Source organism: Prunus dulcis, chromosome 8 (genome assembly GCF_902201215.1).
Source record: "Prunus dulcis chromosome 8, ALMONDv2, whole genome shotgun sequence".
Lineage (NCBI taxonomy): Eukaryota > Viridiplantae > Streptophyta > Magnoliopsida > Rosales > Rosaceae > Prunus > Prunus dulcis.
In genome coordinates, this window is record NC_047657.1 from 6,230,563 (window position 1) to 6,242,602 (window position 12,040).

The 12,040-nt window shown below is 38.1% G+C and overlaps 2 protein-coding genes across 2 annotated transcripts in view; one reads left to right on the top strand and one right to left on the bottom strand.

Moving 5' to 3' along the window:
• Positions 1 to 2,743: 2,743 nt before the first annotated feature.
• On the bottom strand, positions 2,744 to 7,428 carry LOC117638771 (uncharacterized membrane protein At4g09580). The gene is made up of 4 exons (XM_034373882.1): positions 6,755 to 7,428; positions 4,919 to 5,189; positions 4,668 to 4,838; positions 2,744 to 3,189 (listed from the first exon to the last, which is right to left on the bottom strand). The coding sequence occupies exons 1-4, from the start codon at positions 7,009 to 7,011 to the stop codon at positions 3,058 to 3,060; spliced, it is 831 nt and encodes a 276-aa protein (XP_034229773.1). The 5' UTR covers positions 7,012 to 7,428; the 3' UTR covers positions 2,744 to 3,057.
• Positions 7,429 to 10,085: 2,657 nt separating this feature from the next.
• Positions 10,086 to 12,040, top strand: part of LOC117638341 — a 5,223-nt gene continuing 3,268 nt past the window's right edge. The window contains exons 1-4 of the mRNA XM_034373473.1: positions 10,086 to 10,850; positions 10,926 to 11,075; positions 11,162 to 11,350; positions 11,468 to 12,016. Coding sequence (XP_034229364.1) covers positions 10,086 to 10,850; positions 10,926 to 11,075; positions 11,162 to 11,350; positions 11,468 to 12,016 — 1,653 coding nt within the window. The remainder of the gene's footprint in view (positions 10,851 to 10,925; positions 11,076 to 11,161; positions 11,351 to 11,467; positions 12,017 to 12,040) is intronic.

Below are 12,040 nucleotides of genomic sequence, written 5' to 3' on the forward strand. Positions count from 1 at the left end.
AAAAGGAAGAGGAAGTAGTGGCGGTTCGAACAAGACCGGTCTAGTGGCCTGTGGTGCTCTGTGGCGGCGACGGCGTCACAAAACCGAATCGGGGGAGGAGAGGGGAGCTCGCGCGACGAGAGAGAGAGAGAGAGAGAGAGAGAATGAGGGTTTTAAAAATCTGATTTTTCATATTACCATTTTGCCCCTCATAATATTTTAACCGTATTTTCTTCGTTAAAGCTCCGATTCGAGCCCACTTCGTGTCTATGAACTCATTTCATCGTGCTCTACGCAACGGTGTCTGTAGAATTGTCAAATTCGTTTTCCGTCAAAAGGTCAACTTTTCGTTCATAAATTATCCCAAGGGCAAAATTATCTTTCCTCATAATAAATTACTAATTAAATATGAAGTTTAGGTTTGGGTCATTACACTAGCTGGTGGAGCACAACATCTGGGTTTGGAATTCTGGCAATAGCAGCCTCAAGGTCCTTCCTGAATTGCTTGTTGACTTGCCACTACATCATGGCTGTCATGTTATTTAGAGTCTCCTGGCTCCTTTGTGCTGTGGCCTTTTGCTGGAGCATAGCCTCCTGTATCTAGTTTAACCTTCTAGAACCAGATCTGGAACGTCTGCTCCTGGTACTGCCATGGGCTGAGTGCCTAGCATCACTTTCTTCTGACTCAAGTCCCTCTTGGAGAGCTGCTTGATCTCTTTCCATGGTAAATTGTGGATTCTGGCAAGAACTTCTAATATTCATATACTAGAAGTTTTTTCTAGGAGTATGTGTACTGAGAGGTTCCACCGGGCGTGCCAAATTGTTCACCCGTTTTGATTTTAATCCTGTGAAAGTAGGATGAAGTTCCCTATTGACTCGAAAACCATTGACTGGTCAACAAGCCAACTTTCTTTTTGTGTATGAGCATGCCACTGCTAGCAATAAAAACCCTAGCAAACTTTGAAAACAGATAACTTGCGCCCCTAAGTTATTGATTCTGAATACACGATTGTGAATTTGGGTAGAGAATATCTCCCAAGTAAGTTCTTTTTCTACCTCAGGCTGGTGAGAACTTGCAAAAATTTTCACATTACAAAAACAGGTAATTCTGGCTAGAATAAATGATAAGAAAGTGAACTATTTTAGGCAGAACTCCCTTTTACAAAGCTTAGAAAGGGAAAGACCAATTCTAAAAAAGGACAAAAGAGCGTTGAACTTCAATTTCTGCCTGGATAGCTGCTTTTGATCCAGACTGGACTGGGTATGTCTGCGCTGGATTGGACCATCAACACCTTCAATTATCAAGTTTCAGCTGTAAATCAATACTAACGTTCGAATTTGGCAGAGCTTTAATCTATTTCAAGCCCTGGAAGGCTTCTTGAACAGGAAGAATTGGAGCTCTTCAGTCTAAAAGGGGTAGAAGTGGCTGGATTTGATGATTACTGAGCTGGAACTGCACTATAGTACCTGTTCTGCTTGATCAGGGCTTTCCATAAATTTGTTGAGGTTTTCATATTTGTAAAAACCGGGACTCTGCTTGATTTGGCTTATGCTGAACCAAATTTGTAACGAAAGGAATCTCGCTTTGTAGAACTATTTATCTGAACTAAACTGAAATAAAAAAATTTGGGTTGTAGCTGACTTGTTTCTTGTGGCAATGAGCTTTGGTTGCTTCAATGTTTGAAGGCTTTTGAGATCAAGTGATCATTTTGAGTTTGTCAATTGTGACCTTGAGAGTTTTTGTTTTGATTGATCTTTTTGGCCTTCCTTTATCTGTTCACCCTCTCTCTTATTTATAGGAAATGTTGGAGTGGGGTTTTTAATCTTTGAATAATGGGCGGTAGATATTTTCAAAAAGATCTTTCTTTTTAAATGCCACAAAAATGGGAAGTTATCTATTCTGGCAGAGAAGAACCATCAACAGTCAGTTCCCATGGTGGTCTTTTCCTTGTTTTTCCAAAAAAATAAAATCAACCCCTTTTGCTCTCTGTTTGTTCCTTTGTGAAGAAGGAAAGACACAATCTGTTATGATGGTCAGTTTGCTTTTTCTGTTTGAACAATCCCCTTGCTTCCTAATTATCTTTTGAGATCGTAGTCTACTTATCTCTTAGGAAGGTCACCTGCTCTTGTGCAGAATTTCTCTGTATATAAAAAGGGATTTTGATCTTTTTTTATTGCAGAAATTTGGAGAAATCTTCTTTTTATACCTGTCTTCATTAACTCTCTATCAACTCCTCTGTGATAGTTGAAATTTTTTGCTTTTTCAAAGACAGGTAGTCACGTGGGGGCTTTCTGAGAAAAGATCCGTTGACTTGTCTTTTTTTGGGGTAGAGATCAAATGGTGTGAAAAAAGGCTGTGTTAGTTCATTTTAATCTTTTGTAGATAAAAAAGCCCAAATGTTTTGTTCATGGGCCTTTTTGACAAAAATGGGCTAGGCATGCCGAGAATTGGCCCAAACTCAAGGTAAACTTTGGTGGCTGCCAAAAATTGACATGGGCTTTTTAATTTTGGGCTAGGCGTGCAAAATTAGGCCCAAACAGAGGTATTAGTAATAAGGTGTCGTTAACCTACCATTTTGTGGAGATTAGATAGTTTTTTTTTTTTTTTTTTCAGCTGTAATTGCTGGTTTAACTTTTCTTTTTTCTTAAATTTAGCTCCCAAGGTTGGGGCACCATAAGCTATTAACTCAATCCTAAAAACACTAAGTTATTCGGAAGGGATTACTTTTATGTACAAAATCTTCATTTTGGACTTACAACTTAATTTAAAGCATTATAAACTTGGCTATATATAATTGTAAAACATGTTACAAGGACTATCAAGGTTACATGAGCCTAAAGCAATGATAAATTCATAAATATTCTGCAGAGTATCTTTCCAAACATCATTTGAACTCCGTAATACATTACCTAGTAAAGAATGCTTTTGAGGAGCGTATATTGAAAAAAAACATACTCCCTTCTGGATACTGGAAAAATTAAACTTCGCCATCGTTGTAACATTTTGCTATTAATCTTAAGTCTACATACCCGCCTTTCAGACAGAAGCATGGAATGGCATTCTCACTGCCAGAACGTTCATTCATAAATTCGCTTCCTCTTCAAAAGGGTTGGAAATATAATCACAGAACCAATAAGGAAAAGCACAACCAAGGTTTTAAAATCATAGAGATCCTTGACTGACTTGAGTTCCCCGAGAGCAAGGCCAGCCTAAAAAAAAAAATTCAGCAGCTGTCAGTACTTGGGAGAAAACTCATATATTAAACTTGAAAAGCAAATTTCATACAGTCAAAGCTGTTCGGTGTAAACCATACATTAAAGAGAAGAAATGAACCTGTGAGAATGTGAGATGAAATGTCATTGAAAAATTAAGTCTTTTGAAAAAGAAAAATGAAGAAATGCCAACTAAACTTTTTACAATGGCATCAGTTGCTACAGTTATGTATATCTTAAGTTTTTAAATGTGGACCAGAAATAGAAACCTCCAAATTTCCAACAATTCTGATACCCTCTCTACAGGCAGCAAAGCAATATTTTTCTATTGAGTGAGTGTATCAAACAAAGTGGCCAGAAAGCACGGTATACAAGTTAAATGATGAAATCAAACATCTAATCAACAACAAAAACAAAACATTTAGTCCGTCATATTTTTATGAGAGATAGGGACAGCACCACATAATGATCAGCCATCAGTTATTCATCAGATTTTTGACAGAATATAAAGCCTACACTACGATCAGATGACCCAGATCAGCTTTAATGTGTGTTACATCCATAAAAGAAAGACTATACTTTTTTTAAAAGGTTACAATCTCATTTCCAGTCAGGGGTGGATCTATTAAGGAGTCAGTGAAGGCACTTGCCTCCCCTCAGTCCTGTTCTACACCTATGAAGGGGCCAAGTTTTCATGACATTTTGTGTTGGATGGGAGAAAACTGTTTGATAAAATGCCTCAAAGAAGGCTAAGGCATGGCAAGGGAGCAAAGGACGGGCTGACTTGGGCTGCAGTTCGGCTTGGGCAACTGCTCTACTCCTTTATTCTTGTCTTCTTCTTGCTCTCTCCACTAACTATTCCCATTCTTCTCTTTGTGCCTTGCAACAGAGAAATTAGGTAGAAAGGTGTAGAGCTTATACCTAATCTGTGCATGGATATGTTTATATCTTCACTATTAGTCATTTGGTAGTATTGTTTGTTTGCCCCAAAGGAAAATTACTAGATCCGCCACTACCAGTTACACTTAGTCTTCCAATTTTCAATATTTCAATCCCATAGATCCAAAGGGGCATGGGAGGAAGGAGCAAGAACATCAATTATTTAATTAATAATTCAATCACGACAAAAATTTATCTGGTAGTTCTCCTGCGACCTTTTTTTCTTAAATTTCTAACGTTGTTAAATAGACCAGCAATAATCAACATGTGGCATACCAAACAATGCCTCAAAATCCAAAACCTCCAAAAACATAACAAAACAATGAAGCAAAATTCTGGCCACAACTAATCTAAGCAGTGGTCACTATTCAACGTTTTTATTGCACAGACGGATTATAAAAATTCTTGTCAGCACCAAGCACAGATGCGGAACTAAAATAGGAGACAATAATTAACCAAAATATTGTAAGATGAAAATAGTTACATCCAGTTTAACAAAAATAAAATTAATCCTTTAACTAGTATAAGGAACTTACTCGGACTGTGATATAAGATGCTGGAATAAGACCAATAAAAGTCGCCAGAAAGAACACATGAAATGGTATATCAACAATTGGAGACGCCAAGTTGATAAAAAGGTTCGGCAATGTTGGAGTTATCCTCAGGAAAAGCATGTAATTCAGCAGCTTTTCCTTACGCTTTGCAATCTGGACGCACCAAAATCAAGGTTAAAGCAGCAGCAAAAGGATAGCAGTGTGACCAAATTCAAAGAAGTAAAAAGAAGTACCTCTGCCTGAAAAAATCTCAACTTTTCTGGCCACAACCAACTAACTAAAGGCCTGCCAATTAACTTAGACAAAAAGAAGCAGGATGATGCTCCAGCTGTAGCATTAAAGACAACCAAGAGAAGGCCTCTCATGACACCAAAAAGAGCTCCAGCTAGCAATGACATAAAAATTGTTCCAGGAATCATAAAAGTCTGCATGAAGATGTAAGTAGAGCAGTAACCCAGAATGAATTGTGCTGGATAGTCTTTTGCATATGTTGCAAGATGATCTCTGGAGAAGATTATTAAAGCAAAAATACAGATTCAGACCAAAGCATTCAGGGAAAGTAATCAATGTTACATGGGGACCATAGACACTACATTACTGGTTAAAATATGCAGATATAAGGAAAACCATGACATGATTCGAAGGCATAGACTAAAACTGTGTTCTTCTACCTCAATGGTGTGCAATGTGCAAAAGTTAAGTGGAACATAGGTAGCATTTATTGGTGCATTCCCAAATGGCTTCACGGATGTGGAGTGGCTGGTTGGAATGGTTGATTTACCTTCGGTTTTCGTCTACTCATTGGAAACTGAAATCACTGGATTTGGTCCCAATAAAGGAGTGTGAACATTTTAGAGATGCGTTCTCCTGGTCATTCTTTGGGTTGTTTGAATGGAGAAAAATGCAAGGATTTTTAAAGAAAGGAGAAAAGGGCTAGATGAGATTTGGGAGTAAATTTCCCTTTAGCCTCTTTTTAGGCTTCCCTCTCTGAAAGTTTCAAGGGAAACCCCCCGCCCCCTTTTTTTTCCTAAATTCTGGGGTGGGTGTCTATGTTACTGAAGTGTAGTTTTTAATTAACTCCTGCATGCTTGATGGTCTATTGATACTTTTGTTTCCTTTGTTTTAATTGGAGGATATTTCATCGTCCCATGTTCCTCACCTCTTCTATAATAAAATTTATTTCTTGTTATACAGAAAAAGAAAACTTGCACGGATCACAATCCGCAGCAAAGGAATGGATTTCTTTTAACACTAGGGGTTATAATAGGGAAGTTCATGGCAGATATCACAAAACACAATCCGCAGCATAGGCATCAAAATTGGGATATCATGAGTAGGAAACTATTCTTTCTGCAAGACACAGATGTAAAATTTCTGTCTAAACAGAAAACTCCTATATTCTCATTCTACGATAATTTAGCATAGGTCAGCAAGAGGAACCTACACATCTTAAAAGCTTGAAGTCAGGAAATGTTTGTTAAGTGTGCCTGTGAAACAACAAACTAAAATTTGTCGAGCCATGGATTCTCCAGTAGTGGAGTTAAATGAGAATTCTTTGGTGCAATGGCTAAAAGGAAGCCCTCAATTGCAATAGGACTAGTAACTTGTTTCATAACTTCTATTTGAATTTTAGATTATCAGAATCTTCAAAGGAAAACACATTAGGGAAAAAAACAAATCAAGGTTATCTGACAATCTCGTTGGAGCCAACGCAAGTTAAACAACATATTCCTAACGGGTACCTTGTTCAAACGCACATCTATAATCTTATTTTCTTGCTGTATATAAATCCTTAATAACAATAACAAGTATACACATTCAGAAAAAAAATATTAAAACAAGAAAACAGAAAATCTTATTTTCTTGCTGTATATAAATCCTTAATAACAATAACAAGTATACACATTCAGAAAAAAAATATTAAAACAAGAAAACAGAAAAACGGCCCACTACCCACATAATCAAACCTTCCACAATTGTTAAATTACCCTGGAAAAAATATCATAACCCTTCACAAGAAACCCAAACTATAATGGTTGAATTGTAGAGCATGGAAATGAGGAACGTACTTGAGCAAGCGAAGATCGGCAATGGTGCGCGGCAGCTTGAGTTTACCATACTCCGCGGCGGGCATGGTCAAGTAGACGCAGATGAGGCCGGTAGAGAAGACCACAAAAACGCCGAGAGCCGCCGCGAACTCCCATCGCGTCAGCGGAAACCTCTCGGACTTGAGCTTCTTTCCGGCGGACCAATCGTCCTCCTTTGCACTCTCCTCATCCCTCAGCAGCCTCCCCGCGTCCCCCACCAGATTTCTTGGAGCCGCCATGTACGGATTGCACAAGCACCGATCCAAAAATGAGGAGGAGGGCGCACTTCAATAACAGCACTCATTCATTGACAAGCTTTGCGTTTTGGTGCTGAGAAAGTTCAGAGTGAGAGTTTGAGAACGAGACCCTTGTCCAATACCAATCAGCCGATCTGCGATTGAATGCTCACATGGTTTGAAATTTTGGATTGAAATTTAGGGATCGAGAATTGTTTTGGTTTTGGGTTAGAAGAATGAAATGTAGTTTAATTTGAGAAGTCAAGAAAATCACAAAGGCAAAGCAAAAACTATTAAACCAACAAAAATGAAAGTCTGGAAAGAGTGCCACAAAGGAAGTAGATGGATCGGGAAGAAAATGAACAAAAAGCAATGCGTTTTTAAAAAAATCTTTTTCATACAAAAAGGAATGCGTTAGTTTGAGTTTCTATTTACGCTAAATGACCCGTTTTAACCAAGTAAAAACTATGCCCCGTTTGATTCGGGAAAAAGATTTAATTGGAAATAATGTTCTATGTTTTTTTTAAGGATGGAAAATGGAAAATTTTTTTTCTATGTTTGATAATTAGGGAAAAATAAATAGGAAATACATTTTATTTCATTTTACATGTTTGGTTTGTGTAGGAATGTAAAACAAAGTTTGTTTAATTTTCCAATTATACCCATATAAAATCAAATAAAAAAAGAATGTATTTAATGATCCTTGTGATGATCAAATAAAATGCCAAAAGCAAATTATTCAAAAAATGATGGCTTGTAATGATCCTTGTGTGGATTAAAACATTCTGGAAAAATATGGTATAATTGTCTTAATGAATATCTCTTATAAAAATGGATATATAATTAATCCAAAATCTAGAAATGAGTTTACCATCATTGCAGTATATATATATACATACGAAGATTATTTAAATATTGTTGGAACTCCTGAAGAGTTTACAACGACTTCCCTTAATTTAATAAAGGAATTTGAGTTGAAAAATCTGTAAAGATTATGAAGTGTTTGAAACATATCGCCAAAAGCGATTTTCTGAAGAATACAAGGGAACAAGTCCTAAGATATATAATTAATGTGCCATATAATATATAAATTACACAAAGAAATCTAGAAGAAGTGAAAGAGCCTGAACCTCAATGTAAGTACTCAATCGTCTTGAAATAACAGTAATTTAAATTATCTGAGCGAGTACTTCGATTAAATTTGAATTCAAATTCAAAGATGTTGCAACGTATTCAAATGTTTAAAGTTATGAAAAATGTTTAAAGACTCGTGAAGAGCCCATGAAAAATATCATATGCAATTGTTCTCAAACACATACAAGAATATGTATGAATGACTTATTATACCATATAAAATTTCAATACTCTTATCATTATAAATATGAGCTTATTGTTTTGGGAAATAAGCTGATATAATCACTTTTTAAAAGTGGTATTCTGAAATAATCAGCTTACAAATTGTGTTCTCAAATAATCACTTGTGAACGTGAAATGACCAAACTGCCCTCCATATAAAAGCACATGTATCAACCCGTTATTGGCCTTTGATTGGCGACCTAACGCAGGCTTGTCTCCCTTTCTCAGCTTTCATTCACGGTTCTCTTCCTCTCTCGGCGGTTTCTGTGTCCATCGACCACCACCACTCTATTTCTCCCTCTGTCACGAAAACCTAAGCAGCACTCTGTCGTTCTCTCTCTGCAGTGAATTTTAGGGTTTGGTGAGGGGGCTCTTGACGGTGAAAGAGAGGGTTTAATCGTGAAATGATGTCTCCCTTAAACGATGTCTCAGTTCCCTCTAAGTTCGAGTCTTGAATCGACGTCGTTCTCTTCTTCTCTGCTCCTTCAGGGCCTAAAAAAACCCTAAATTTTGGTTTCGGTTAGGACTTTGTTCACGAACGTCCTCCTCCTTCTCAATCCTGTGAGACTCGGTTAGGACAAAAGTCGCGATTTGCTGTAGGTGTGGCTGGGATTTCGAATTCGGTTCTGTGCAGAGAAGGAGTTATTCTAAGGTGGGTTTTGTATTTGTTATTGACTAGTTTGTGTTTTTGTATGGTTATCATTTGAGAAGGATAATTTCACTAACCTGTGACTGAAGTTGTGAAGTTTAGTAATTAGAGATATTGCAATAATAATGTAATTTAACTGTGAAGTAGATCATGCTGCCATGAAACTTGTATTGGTGTATTGATTTTGCTGTATGGACGATGCAGTGCCTCAAATTGCTATTTGTCATATAGGATTGGTTCTATGGCAATGCTTGTTTTCACTTCCATTTTATGAGTCATATTTAGTGTGGGAAATTATCCTGGTGCCAAGGGCTATTCGATTATAACACACCATTACCTCAGTAGGCCCTGACTTAGGTGTTGAGTAATAATGCACAGGTAAATTTGTTGGTATCATTGGTGTTTCAGCACGTAGTAGCATATTTTGCACCCTTCCAGTGTTAATGTTTAATTATGTGATTTTGAAATACTAAAGTTAGTTGCCGTGGAAATTTTCTGTTCCCTGTGGTATAAAACGTGCTAAATTGTGTTGTTATTCCTTGCTTGCAGCTTGTGATATATGTCTGAAAATGGTATTTTATGGGGCTTCAGTATCTGTTTAGAAATTGCATGTTCATCCATCTAGGTTTAGCAGTTGCAGTTGCAGTAACATTTTGACGTGTCTAGTTTGCACACAGAGTCCATAACTGTGAATACTGATGTTCCATGTGTGGTACTGTATTGCATATGAGCATATTGTAGTAGGCATTGATGCATTTGGAGTAATTCTTGTAGCCATTTCGGCCAAACCCTGTATGAAGTGGATCCGTGGTTGATGAAATTGTTTTCAGACTTGGGTGGTATTTGGTTTTTTGATGGAATGGGATGTACATTTGGCAGAAGGGAATGTAGATAAGAGGAGAGTGTGGAGAGAGTTGGAGAGTAGAAAAGAGGCTTAAAAACATTTATGGTTTTATCAAATGTATATACATATATCAAAATGGGTTGAAAGTATTAGTTTGAGTAATGTACGTATGAAATATGGGTAACCAATGATCCATATGTATGATGTTGTTGTGCAGGGAACTTGAGAATGGCTTGTAAAGCAAAGCTTATGATTCCTGAGGATGAGAAGTACGAAGGAAAGCCATATGCCCTTTCACACACAAGGACCGCCATTACAACAATAAAGGCGAAGTTCAATACGCAGCAGTTACAGAGGTTCGAGGGAAGTTGTTTTGGTCATCTATTACTGATAGAGGACCTGAAGTGGAATTCACAAATTGTCCACGGCCTGTTGATGAGGAAGGCTGATCCTAAGACAGTTACACAGGTGAACGGGATAAAATTCATTGTGGGTAACAAGTTGATACAATTCACAGCCCAACAATTTTGCCTCATCACGGGGCTAAGGTTCGGAAAGCTCCCTTTCATTCCGAAGGCGACAAATGAAAATTGCTCGTTGAAGCGAAAATACTTCAGCACCAATAAACCTGCCACCCTTTTGGACCTACACACCGCCTTCATCGAGTGCACAGATGATGAGGATGCGTTAAAGCTTGGAATGGTCTATTTTGCCAATTTTGTTCTATTGGGTACTGAAAAGCATGTGCTTATTGACATGCGCTATTTGAAGTTGGCTGAAGACCTAGAGGAGTTTGACAAGTATCCATGGGGCGCAGTGTCATATGCAATGACAAATGCTTCACTGTTGAGGGCCGTTTGTGCTGAATACCAACGAGTCAAAGTGCCCCAAAAAAGAAAAATGCCCAAACAACGTGGAAAGAGAACGCAGACAAGAATGCGAAGTGGTAGACCAAGAGAGTACATCATAAGGGGGTTTGGCTTCGCTCTTCAGGTGAACACATATCCAGCAATTAACTATTTGATGCAAATACATTTACATATATTGATGTTTCAATGTTGTGAACAGATTTGGGCCTTTGAAGTGTTCCCAGCTTTGGAAGCATTGCATTTCACGGTCCATGAAGACAATAGGCACATCCCTCGAATATTACATTGGAGGAGCAACACGGTGGCCCGTTTTCGGGAGGTTATGAGTCAGGTTTTTGAAAACTTTGAGGTTAGATCTGTTTGTATCAGTGATGTTATGATTAGGAAAAAGTACAAAGTTAACTGATTTTTTTTTTTTTTGTGTTTCAATTGGAGGTTGATGTGCAACTTCTCCGGCCAACAGATATTGAGAAGCAACAACCTTACTGGAGTTGGGGTGATGATGACAACGAAGAACCAATGGTTGAATTATTTGGGGATGAGGCCGAAGAAAAAACCGGCACTTCTAGTGAAGAAAAAGACGCGGATGTTGAGGAAACAGCCACCCTTCCCTCCTCTTCTAAGGTGAGCATGATCTTTTTCCAATGTTGTGAAAATATAGCGAATACGATAGGAATGAAGTGGAAATAGTTTCGTGGTTTTTTGTAAGCTTTGTAACTGTTGCATTATAACTGTATGCAGGCCAAAGGGTCTGTTAATGACGTTCGCAGTTTGAAGCATCAATTACGCAGCACTAAGGATCAGTTGGCTAAGCTACGTAGTTCAAATCGGGGGCTTAGGAACAGAGTTCGTGACTTGGAAGCTATTGTACAGAAGAACTGTTTGAAGCATGAGAACGAGTGTGACAGAAATAAAAAGGCTATTCGGGATTTGACCCTAAAAATTGCTGAAGTCGAACATTATTTGAAGTTGGAGATGGAGGAGTTAAAAAAAAATTATGGTGGAGAAGCCCATGAGGAAGTCTGTACTGCCCAGATGAATGACGGAGGGCAGAATGATTTGTCACCCGTAAATGAACCTACTAGTCCGACTACAGCAGCACCTAAAATGGACACTCAAGTTCCAGCTGATGGAGTAGAACCCTTCCCAGGCATGCATACAGAACGGGGTGAAATGGAAGCACCAGTCTGTGGTGATGGAGTGGAACACTTTCCAGCCTCAGATCAACAAGGGGCTCCAAGGGAACCAGAAGTCCCTGCTGATAGAGTGGAACCCTTCCCAGCCATGGAAGTCATAGACACTGAAATTGAAACT